Source organism: Eumetopias jubatus, unplaced genomic scaffold, assembly GCF_037043125.1.
Source record: "Eumetopias jubatus isolate StellerSeaLion01/CBP00866 unplaced genomic scaffold, mEumJub1_p1.0 scaffold_10, whole genome shotgun sequence".
Classification (NCBI taxonomy): Eukaryota; Metazoa; Chordata; class Mammalia; order Carnivora; family Otariidae; genus Eumetopias; species Eumetopias jubatus.
Genome location: NW_028274816.1, coordinates 122,869,284 through 122,881,518, shown reverse-complemented (window position 1 = coordinate 122,881,518; position 12,235 = coordinate 122,869,284). Strand labels below are relative to the sequence as shown.

The following is a 12,235-nucleotide window of genomic DNA, read 5'->3' as shown; positions in this document are numbered from 1 at the left end:
TTTGATCATTGGGTTTCGTGAGGTAGAATTGCTGCCTGAGCAATTAGCAAATGGTAATGTGCATTTGAATAATTTTTCAGGTCTGTCGGACAGCATAGATTTTAAAGGCAGTTCAGACGATGAAGAAGAGACTCGCCTTTGCAATACTGTTCTTATAACAGGGCCAACAGGAGTGGGAAAAACGGCGGCAGTGTATGCTTGTGCTCAGGAGCTTGGATTCAAGGTTAGTAAGAGCTACAGTGGGAGAATGTTAATGTAGTAGTTACACTTGAATTAAAGGAAAACCAACTGTTCTGCCTTGCTTTCATATATTCTTCTTTTAGATATTTGAAGTCAATGCGTCTTCTCAGCGCAGTGGTAGACAAATTCTATCTCAACTGAAGGAAGCTACTCAGTCCCATCAAGTGGACAAGCAAGGTGTAAACTCTCAAAAACCTTGTTTTTTTAATAGTTACAACCTAGGCAAGTCACCAAGTAAGTAAATTATTTTCCTTAGGTCATAACATCATTGAAAAAAAATCTACAAAAAGAATTATAATAATCAGCATTTTGCCATTCATTTTTTTATCTTTTCCTATACACACACACGCCTTTTTAATTTTTTCCTGTACAGTTTTAAAACAAATCTCAAGACCATCATATAATTTTACCCATATGTACTTCATAGGTATCTCTAACTGATAAGGACTTTATTTATTTACTTATTCGTGTATTAAGATTTTATTTTTAAGTAATCGCTACACTGAACATGGGGCTCAAATTCACAACCCCATGATCAGAAGTCACACACTCCTCTGACTGAGCTAGCCGGGCACTCTTGATAAGGACTTTTTTAGTTTTTTTTAAAGATTTTATTTATCGGGCACCTGGGTGGCTCAGTCGTTAAGCGTCTGCCTTCGGCTCAGGTATGATCCCAGGGTCCTGGGATCGAGCCCCGCATCGGGCTCCCTGTTCAGCGGGAAGCCTGCTTCTCCCTCTCCCACTCCCCCTGCTTGTGTTCCCTCTCTCGCTGTGTCTCTCTGTCAAATAAATAAATAAAATCTTAAAAAAAAAAAAAGATTTATTTATTTGAGAGAGAGTGAGTGAGAGAGCACACGAGGAGAGGGAGAGGGAGAAGCAGACTCCTCAGCTGAGCGGGGACCCCGATGCGGGGCTCGATCCCAGGACCCTGGGATCATGACCTGAGCCAAAGGCAGATGCTTAACCAAGACTGAGCCACCCAGGCGACCCTGGATAATCGGACTTTTTAACAAGCATAACCACAGTATCATAATTATGCCTAATGAAATTAACCTTAATTTCATCTAATACATACTCCTCTTTTGGCTTTCTGTTGTTTCAAATGCTTTGTGCAAATTCGGATCCAAACAAGGTTTACATCTTACATTTGATTAATGTCTTGAATTTCTTTCAGTCTCCCTAATAATTCCCTCATCCTTTTCATATCATTTATTTGTTGACCCATTTGTTTGGGTCATTTTTCATAAAATTTCTCACATTTTGGATTTGGCTGATTGTATCTTTATGGTATCAGTTAATATATTCCTCTTCCCTATTTACTTGTAAACGGGCAGTTAGATTCAGGTTCTGTTTCGGGGCTGTCATACATGCATAGGCAAGGCTGTGTACTTTGTATGGTGTCAGAGCCGAAGATACGTTTATGATATTAACATGGATTGGTGAGTTCAGTTGTTTCCAGGCTGATCCATCCATTATAAAGTTCCCCCATCACTCTTTGAACTAACAGTATTTCGTAGCCATGAATGATCTTTATCTAGTAGATTATTTCATTAAGGGTTAAAAAAAATGGGGATTTTGTAATTCACTTAGCCTTTCTGAATTTATTAGTTAAAATTCTCACAAGCAGTTCTCCTCATCAAGTGTCTGGATACTTTGACATATAGTTTGTACAGGAAAGGCACGAGAAATGCTTCATTCTTTCTATTTATTTTTCAGTTCATAGAGTAATGGTGCCCTAGTAATCTCCGAGGTTGTCCAATGAGTTTTGGGGTAGTTTACTTTTTTTTTAGTATTATGATGAACTCATGGATTTGTGTATATATGTGTTTAGTCCCTTGTGTTCATTATTCTTTGCTGCTTTTAAAATTTTCTCTTTGTCATTAGTTGTGAGCAACTGTGACTTTGATGTGCGTTGGTGTAGTTTTCTTCATGTTTCATGTGGTTGGGTTTGTTGAGCTTCTTGTACAGATGGGTTTATATTTTCATCAAATTTGGAAAATTCCAAGCAGTTTTTTTCTCTCTCTTTTTTTAAGATTTTATTTATTTATTTGACACAGAGAGACAGTGAGAGAGGGAACACAAGCAGGGGGAGTGGGAGAGGGAGAGGCAGGCCTCCCACGGAGCAGGGAGCCCAATACGGGGCTCAATCCCAGGACCCTGGGATCATGACCTGAGCTGAAGGCAGACGCTTAATGACTAAGCCCCCCAGGCGCCCCAGTTTTTTTTCCTCTTAACTAAAATATATTTGACCTTAACATTGTGTATATTTATAAATGTTAATTTTATAGATTTATGTATTGTAATATGTTTGCAATTGTGTTTATATTAGCACCTCTATCACATTACATAATTATTTATTTGTAGTGGTTGGAATAATTAAGGTATAGTCTCAGGAAGTTTGGTGATTACAAGAGAATATTGTCTGTATTTACTATAGTATGTATTAGGTCTCCAGGATTTATTTCTCATTGCAAGTCTGTACCCTTAAACAACATCTGTCCTACCCCCCGACCTCATCCTCTGGTAACTACCATTCTACTCTCTGTTTTTATGAGTTTGGCTCTTTTAGATTCCACGTATAAGTAAGGTTATACAGTACTTGCTTTTCTCTGACTTACCTCACTTAGTCTAATGCGCTCCGGGTCAATCCTTGCTGTTACAAATGGCAGGATGTCCTTTCTTAGGGCTGAGTAGTATTCCATTGTGTATAGATACCACACCTGGATCTATTCATGAATGGGCACTCAGGTTGTTTCCATACCACATTCTGTTGTGGATAATGCTAAGTTGTCTCAGCTTGATGATTGTTCAGGTTTGCAATCTTCTTGTTCCTCTCTGTGTTTCATCTTGGATAGTTTCTAACTACTCAAATTCACAAATCTTATTTTCTGCAATACGCAGTATGCTGTCTGTGCCATCCATGTATTTTGTATTTCACACATTGTAGTTTTCATTTCTAGAAGCTGGACTTGGGTCCTTTTTATATCTTCTGTGTTACCATGCCCAATTTTTTCTGTAAGTTTGATTGTTTTGGATCTTTTATGCTTGTATTAGGCGAGGCCATAGAAGCATCTAGTTTAGGACTAATTTTGCCCTGTTACTTAGGCAAAATCCTTCTGAGTACTCTATCCAATGCCCCATGAATTCTGAAGTCTGCTGTTCTGTCTAGTGGAAGAGGAAGTATTCCCAGCTCTCTGTGAGCCTCAGGGATTATTTTTCCTAATCTTTTACTGATCACTACTCAGTTGAAGACTTGAGAGGGACCGTCTGTAGATTTCTGGAGCACTCCATGGAGCTCTCTTCTCTTCACTATTCTGCCCCATGAATGCTATCTGCCTTGGCATCTCCAGGCTCCTCTTCAGTCTCCGCAGCTCAGGAAACCTCTGGACTGGCTTCCCCTTCCTCACTGTGGCCTAGACATTCTCTCACAAGGCAGGAAGCTAGGCAATTTCTGGGGTTCACCTTGTTTGTTTCTTGTCTCTCTATCACTCTTCTTTTTTGCATGGTGTCCGAAGTCTTGAAAGCATTGTTTCATCTATTATGTTTAGTTTTTTGGTGTTATTTCAGATATATGGGTAAATCCAATGTATGTCTTGGCCAGAAGCAGAACCCTTTTTTCTTTTTGTGCTCATATCGTCTGCTCTTTGACTAGTGGGAACCCGACTAAAATTGGCTTGTGTCCTTTTGATGTAGCCACAGTGATCTTTGATACTTGTTTTTGCTTTCTGGCTTGTTACGATGTCTCAGACCTAGAAGGTAGCTCTCTCTCCATGGAGCTGATTGCTTTTGTTGAAAATCCTTTAAAAAGAATATATCAATAAAATTTAGCCAAGTACTTAACTAAGTATCAAAAGTAAAAATTGGCACATATTTTCTAAAACCAGTCTTTGGGCTGATGCCAATCCATGATCAAGCAATCTTTGTACTATGTCAAAATTAGAAAAATAAGGACAAAATGTTGAGTTTTTTATAAATTGAAATCTATTCAATATAAAGAAATATTTTTTAAGATTTTGTGCTTTTTACCTTGTGTTAAAAAGTCCCTATTTTTATGAGATAATAGTCATGTCTAGGATAATTTTTCCAACTCAAAATTTTCTTTTTTTTTTTTTTTTCATTTAAATTTTAGGTAGTTAACATAACAGTGCAATATTGGTTTCTGGAGTAGAATTCAGTGATTCATTACTTACATACAACACCCCGTGCTCATCTCAGGTGTCCTCCTTACTCCCCATCACCCATCTAGCCCATTCCCCACCCACATCCCTCCATCAACCCTCAGTTTGCTATCGTTAAGAGTCTCCTATGGCTTTTTTCCTTCCCCTTTTTTTCTTTTCCCCCTTCTCATATAGTTCATCTGTTTTGTTTCTTAAATTCCACGAGTGAGATCATATGGTATCTGTGTTTCTCTGACAAACTTCACTTAGCATAATACACTCTAGCTCTGTCCATGTCGTTGCAAATGGCAAATTGAAAGTTTTCAGTAAGTTTTCAAACACCCATAATATGCAAAGGATATGATAAGATCTGTCAAAATGGGGTATAAAAAAATAATTTAGACATCTGAGGACTGGATCAGAGCACTTACAGGGGAGAAAAGGACATGCTCTGGAATAAATGCTTGGCCCATAGGACTTCTGGAGGGTAGAGATCAACCATTTGTTTTTAAACTTTGTATCTATCCTCCACAGCATCTCTAGAAAAACGTATTTTCTGCTTGCAGTTTCCATTTACTACAGGGCTAAACTGAAGTTGGATAACAGTATTCCATAATGTGCTCAGTATGTACCATTATCACTTTTCCTCCAATCTCTTCTGAACTCAAGCAGATGGAGAGAAAGTGAATGGAGGGATTCTGAACATTCTTTGCCTCAAGGATGTATGTTTCATTGGAAAAGAATATCTTTTTCAAATGACTGGTTTTACCTTCTCTGATGATAGAATGAATAACTGTAATAATACAGTACTATTTGTACACAGTATTTGAATGTAAGAATGAAAGAAAATTTCTATATCAGTTTTTAACTGGTAAGAGTAGAAATGTAGACTGTGGAGAACTCAATCTTACCATCCATTTAACTTTTAGAATACTTATCGTTAAGTAAATTTGTTTTTGGCAGAAAAATTAAGCTCCCCTAAGAAAGTTGTTACATCACCAAGGAAACTTCCTCCACCGTCACCACAAACTAGCGTACCAAAGCGAACACTTCCACCTAAAACTTTGGCAAATTATTTTAAAGTGTCTTCCAAGCCAAAAAATAATGAAGAAGTAGTACTTCCGGAAAATAATAAAGGTAAGACATTAAACGGACAAAATATATGTGACAGTTTTTAATACTAATGACCCTGATACATAAAAATATGATCATATTTCCTCAGTTTCTATTGCCCTTTATTAAACCTCAGCTACACTTAAGGTCCTACATAGAGGAGTTTTGATATTTTGTTTCAGTTTTTTCCCCTACCTCTTGTTTAGTTTTGATAGAGGGTTTCCATTTGAGTTTATCCTGCAGAAACATCCAGTGTTCCATTAAAAGTTGATTTTTATCTAAAATACTAATATTTTATTTATGCAGGAATAAAAAACTCTTGTGAACAAAAACCAATTATTCAGACTAAATCTACAAACACAACTAAGTCAAATGTCAAAGAATTTGGAGCTGAGGAACCCAACAGGAAAAATGCAACATCTCTCATTCTTTTTGAGGAGGTAGGCTTATGGGCATATGTTCATGTTATCTCATAATAAGAACTTATTCAAAAGGTTTCTGTATGTGTTACTATAAAGTATTCTAAAATAGCCAAGAGGGCGCCTGGGTGGCTCAGTAGGTTAAGCGACTGTCTTCAGCTCAGGTCATGATCCTGGAGTCCCGGGATCGAAGTCCCGCCTCGGGCTCTCTGGTCAGCGGGGAGTCTCTTTCTCCCTCTGACCCTCCCCCCTCTCATGTGCTCTCTCTCTCTCTCATTCTCTCAAGTAAATAAATAAAATCTTTAAAAAAATAAAATAAAATAAAATAGCCAAGAAAGTCAGGAATACTTATATCTGGGGCGCCTGGGTGGCTCAGATGGTTAAGCGTCTGCCTTCGGCTCAGGTCATGATCCCAGGGTCCTGGGATTGAGTCCCGCATCAGGCTTCCTGCTCCTTGGGAGCCTGCTTCTTCCTCTGCTTCTTTCTCTCTCTCTCTCTCTCTCTCTCCCTCTGTCTCTCATGAATGAATAAATAAAATCTTGAAAAAAAAAAAGAATACTTGTATCTGAGTTTTTTAAAAATTTTTAAAAGATTTTATTTAGAGAAAGAGCATGTGTGTATGTATATGCATGAGTGGGGGGAGGGGCAGAGGGAGAGAGAGAATCTCAAATGGACTTTTTGGGAGAGAGTGTGCGAGAGGGAGCATGAGCTCGGGGAAAGGCAGATGGAGAGGGAGAGGCAAACTCCCCACTGAGCAGGGAGCCTGATGCGGGGCTCGATCCCAGGACCTTTGGATCATGACCTGAGCTGAAGGCAGATGCTTAACAACTGAGCCACCCAAGTACCCCGGAATTTATGAAATTTATGAAAAGTATGAATTCAGCCCACACTGAAAGCCTAAAATGTTTCACACTATTAAAAGTAAAAAGATTGGGGCACCTGGGTGGCTCAATCGTTTAAGCGTCTGCCTTCAGCTCAGGTCATGATCCCAGGGTCCTGGGATCGAGCCCCGCATCGGGCTCCCTGCTCAGCGGGAAACCTGCTTCTCCCTTTCCCACTCTCCCTGCTTGTGTTCCCTCTCTCGGTGTCTCGCTCTGTCAAATAAATAAAATCTTTAAAAAATTTTTTTTCATAAATTCATAAATTTTGTCTCTAACAGACATATAGTGTATCTAGTATATATACAGAACCTATCCAGTAAATGTTTTGTTACTCAATACAGTATTATTCTCATAAATGGCTCTTAGGTTGATGTTATTTTTGAAGAAGATGCTGGGTTTTTGAATGCAATCAAAACATTCATGGCAACAACTAAAAGACCTGTGATCCTTACTACTAGTGGTAAGTAACAGTGATATTACAAGTAATTACTTTTGGTTAAAATATTTTGAGAAAGCTTCTCATTTTAGTTAGAAACGTTCCTTTAAAAGTCTGCTAGTAAATTAAGTCTTTTTTTCTAAAATTTGGAGGCTCCTAGATCATTTTTAAATGAAGAATTATTTAAATTTGCTATTGATTCACAACCTTGAGTAATTATAAAATTACTATATTACCCTGCGAATAGCTGTGGTGTGGATATTGGATACTACTTTGAATCATTGTGTTGAGTATTAGATACTTAGGGTGCTTACAACAGCCTAGAATGCAGGGAAAGAGATTTATGAACTATCCAGGAAAGGGGTTTTGGTAGGGGTGGTAACAGAGCCTTCTCTTTGCCTCTTCCTCATACTTATAATTAGATCACCAAATATTACTTGTCAGAATTTTTTATGGAGCTCAACCTTTCTGGAGGGCCTTAATATTGAACTTAGCCATTCCTTATCGCCTGAGAACACTTCCATGTGGATTATTGCATATTTTAGTTAAAGTAAGCCATAGCCAGCCTAATGGAATTGGTCCACCTTCCTTTTTTTTTCTTAAGATTTTATTTTTAAGTAATCTGTACACCCAATGTGGGCTTGAACCCACAACCCTGAGATCAAGAGTCACACACTCCACCGATGGACCCTGGAATTGGTCCACCTTCCTAATAATTTGCATTCGGTGTTCAATTTTAAGAGTCACGTAGTTTTGTTTTGTTTTTTTTATTATAAACACTGAATTATAACATTGTTTTCTAATATTTTTCATTGCACATATTCAGTAGCATATCTCTGCTATGGATTTCTATAGGAAAAAGTATTTATACTAGACTCACAACAGCTCATTTGACTGTTAATGATTATACTCTAAAAATATTGAAATAAATCATATTAGTCAAGGTTACATGATAGTTTAATTAAAAGATCAAAAGTTACTTTAGGTCAAGACAGAAATTCAGTTCCTTAGTGATTTATAATTTAAATGATATTTTCATTACCAATGAAATATAGAATATTTTCATAGAAAAAGTAACTGGAAAAATTAATTTAGTGGTCTTAATGGTTTTTTAAAATGCTTTTTTTCCTATAGATCCAACATTTAGTTTAATGTTTGATGGCTGCTTTGAAGAAATTAATTTCAGTACTCCTTCGCTTGTAAGTTTTCATTTTGTTCATAAATCATGTCACAGTTCTATAAAAGGTGGTATCTTGTGATAGTGCCAGTGTATCTTCCGTACACTGTTGAATGGGAGTTAAGAGTGAATATCTCTGCCTTGTTTCTGAATTTGGGGCTAAAGTAGGCATTCTTTTACCATTAAGTGTGATATTAGCCATATATTTTCACAGATGCTCTTCATCAGCTGTGTTTTTATTGTGAATAGTGTTAAGTTTTGTCAGATACTTTCAATCTTTTGAGGCAATCATATGGTTTATCCTTTTAATTCTGTTAATATGGCGAATGATGTTAGTTGTTTTTTTAATATCAGATCAGTCTTGCATTCTTTTTTTTTTTTAAGATTTTATTTATTTATTTAACAGATAGAAACACAGCGAGAGAGGGAACACAAGCAGGGTGAGTGGGAGAGGGAGAAGCAGGCTTCCTGCCGAGCAGGGAGCCCGATGCGGGGCTCGATCCCAGAACCCTGGGATCATGGCCTGAGCCAAAGGCAGCATTTAACGACTGAGCCACCCAGGCGCCCCTCAGTCTTGCATTCTTAAGATAATATGGTCATGATGTGTTATGTCTTTTTGTAGTTCTGGATTTGATTTGCTCATATACTGTTATGGACTTTCGTGTCTGCGTTTATGAAGGATGTTAGTGGGTGGTTTCCAGGCCATTTGAAATGGATTAGGACATAGATTTTAGTAGTTTCTTTAGAAATAATACGCATTCTTAGTTTTTCATAGTATATATTTTTTTAAGATTTTCTTTATTTGAGAGACAGAGAGAGAGAGAGAGAGCGCACAAGTGGGGGGGGGTGGGAGGCAGAGGTAGAAGCAGACTCCCTGCTGAGCAGGGAGCCCTCGATCCCAAGCCCCCAAAATCATGACCCAAGCCAAAGGTAGAAGCCCAACCAACTGAGCCATCCAGGCGCCCCAGTTTTTCATAGTGTATTTAGTGTTAGTATTATACTAATTTATAGAGAATCTAAGAACCTTGCGAAGATATCAGTCCATTTACCATCCCTCTCTCTTGTATGCTTTAGTTTTCAAATGTTTTACATTTACACATTATAAACTCCCCAATATAATGCTCTGCTTTTTTGCTTTAGCCAGCCATGTATGTTTGAAAGAAATTAGGAAAATAAAAAGTTGACTTTTATGTTTACCTATATACTTATAATTTCTAATATACTTCATTCCTTCCTGAAGATATGACTTTTTCTTTGATTTTGTTTCTCTTCAGCCTGAATAATTTCATTAACAATTTTTATAGAGCTAGTCTGCTGGCAGTGGATTATATTAGGTTTCGTTTACTTGAAAGTGTCTTTATTTTGGGGCGCCTGGGTGGCTCAGTTGGTTAAGCGACTGCCTTCGGCTCAGGTCATGATCCTGGAGTCCCGGGATCGAGTCCCACATCGGGCTCCCTGCTCAGCGGGGAGTCTGCTTCTCCCTCTGACCCTCTTCCCTCTTGTGCTTTCTATCTCTCATTCTCTCTCTCTCAAATAAATAAATAAAATCTTTAAAAAAAAAAAGTGTCTTTATTTTTACTTCATTCTCAAAGAGTCTTTTCCCTTAGCATAGAAATCTGGGTTCTCAGTTTTTCCATCAGTACTTCTTTTTGTAAGTAGGCTCCACACCCAGCATGGGGTTTGAATTCACCACCCAGAGATCAAAAGTCGCATGCTCTACCAACTGAACCAGCCAGGCGCCCCTGTATCAGTACTTTAAAGATGTCATTCCATTTTCTTTTGGACCCTGGTATTTCTGATTATAAGTCACCTTTTTTTTTTTTTTGCCTTCTGTGTAGTATGTCATTATTTTCCCGATATCTTCAAGATATTCTCTTTAACTTTAGTTTTCTTTTCTTTCATTTTTTTAAAAGATTTTATTTATTTGAGACAGCATGAGAGACAGAGCACAAGTGGGGGGGAGGGGTAGAGGAAGAAGCGGTCATCCCACTGAGCAGGGAGCCCGATGCGGGGCTCAATCCCAGGACCCTGGGATCATGACGTGAGCCGAAGGCAGGCGCTAACCAGCTGAGTCACCAAGGCGTCCCTAACTTTAGTTTTCAGTAATTGCCTGTGGTATGCCTAGGTGTTATTTTTCTTCACATCTGTCCTGCTTCTGGTTGTTGGATATCTACATAAATATATGTCATTCCTCCAATGAGGGACACTTTTAAACTTATTTTTTCAAATTTATTTTATGCCCATTTTCTCTTTCCCTCTTGGGAATTTAATTATAGGTATGTTAGACATTTTACATTGTTTCCCATGTCGCTGAGGCATGCTGTTCTCCTCCCCCCTAACTTTTCTGTTTATACTTTTGATTTGATCATTTGTATTGATTAATCATCAAATTTACTGCCACTTTTTTTCTGCCACCTCCATTCTTCTATGAGGCCCATCTAGTAAAATTTTTATTCTGATATTATGGTTTTTAGTTTTATAATTTCTGTTTGCTTCTTTTTATGGCTTCTGTTTTTCTGCTGGGCTTTCTTATTTGTTCATTATGAGCATGTGTTCTTTAAGCATAGTTTTACTAGCTGTTTTAAAATTCTGCTAATTCTGGGTCACCTGCGTGACTCAGCTGTTAAGCGTCTGCCTTCGGCTCAGGCCATGATCTCAGGGTCCTGGGATTGAGCCCTGCATCGGGCTCCCTGCTCCGCGGGAGGCCTGCTTCTCCCTCTCCCACTCCCCCTGCTTATATTCCCTCTCTCACTGTCTCTCTCTCTCTGTCAAATAAATAAATAAAATCTTAAAAAAAAAAATTCTGCTAATTCAAATATCTTCGTCACTTTTAATTAACATATAACGTATTATTTTTCAGGGGTACAAGTCTATGATATATGAGTCTTACACAATACACAGCGCTCACCATAGCACACACCCTCCCCAGTGTCTATCACCCAGCCACCCCATCCCTCCCACCCCCACCACTCCAGCAACCCTCAGTTTGTTTCCTGAGATTGAGTCTCTTATGGTTAAAAAAAAAAAAAAAAGTCGCTTATGATTTGTCTCCCATTTTCATCGTCTTGTGATTTTTTCTGTTTCTTTGTGTGTGTAGTAGTTTTAGAGTTTTATCCTGTACTTTGCTATTATGTTGTAGATACTCTGGATTTGGTTCTGTTCCTCTGAATAAATATCCTCCTGTACTATGTAGCAGCTAAAGTTTCTGTTCAGTTCTTTTAGTTTTAGCTGGGCAGCTTTGAGACAGACCCACACATGTGAAGTTCAGGCATCAACCAGGGGTTTGCATTCTTCTTTAGCTAGAATTTGTTTCCTGGACGCCTGGGTGGCTCAGTCGGTTGGGGAGCTAGATGCCTTCAGCTCGGGTCATGATCTCAGGGTCCTGGGATCGAGTCCCATGTTGGGCTCTCTGCTCAACAAGGAGCCTGCTTCTCCCCTGCCTGCCATTCCCCCTGCTTCTGCTTGCTCTCTGTCTCCTCACTCTCTCTCTTTCAAATGAATAAATAAAATCCTAAAAAAAAAAAAGAATTTGTTTCCCTACTTTCATAGACTTCCCCTCTCACTTTCCAGCTATTGCCAGCATCCCAAACTCTGTCCTCTGGTTCAAGCCAGTAACACTTTGAGTTTCTGTCTGAGTTTAGCCACCACTGCGGCATCCTGTCCTAAGTCAGAAATCAATTTAGAGGTGGGGGGCAGGTGGGAATTCACCCAGGGCCATTTTCTTCTAAGTGTTGATTTTCCCTTCAGTTATCTTCTGCTTTTGGTTACTCTCTTATGCCTTCAAATAGTGTTTTTTTTTTATAGTTTATTCT

The 12,235-nt window shown here is 38.5% G+C and overlaps 1 protein-coding gene across 4 annotated transcripts in view; it reads left to right on the top strand.

The window, feature by feature from the left end:
- ATAD5 (ATPase family AAA domain containing 5) overlaps positions 1–12,235 on the top strand; it is a 48,176-nt gene that overhangs the window by 29,441 nt on the left and 6,500 nt on the right. For 2 of the 4 annotated variants that reach the window (XM_028109009.2, XM_028109008.2), the window contains exons 13-18: positions 81–223; positions 324–474; positions 5,361–5,534; positions 5,817–5,950; positions 7,177–7,270; positions 8,381–8,445. In XM_028109009.2, the coding sequence (XP_027964810.1) occupies positions 81–223; positions 324–474; positions 5,361–5,534; positions 5,817–5,950; positions 7,177–7,270; positions 8,381–8,445 (761 nt within the window). The remainder of the gene's footprint in view (positions 1–80; positions 224–323; positions 475–5,360; positions 5,535–5,816; positions 5,951–7,176; positions 7,271–8,380; positions 8,446–12,235) is intronic. The other 2 variants (XM_088028382.1, XM_088028381.1) reach the window with 2 other exon arrangements.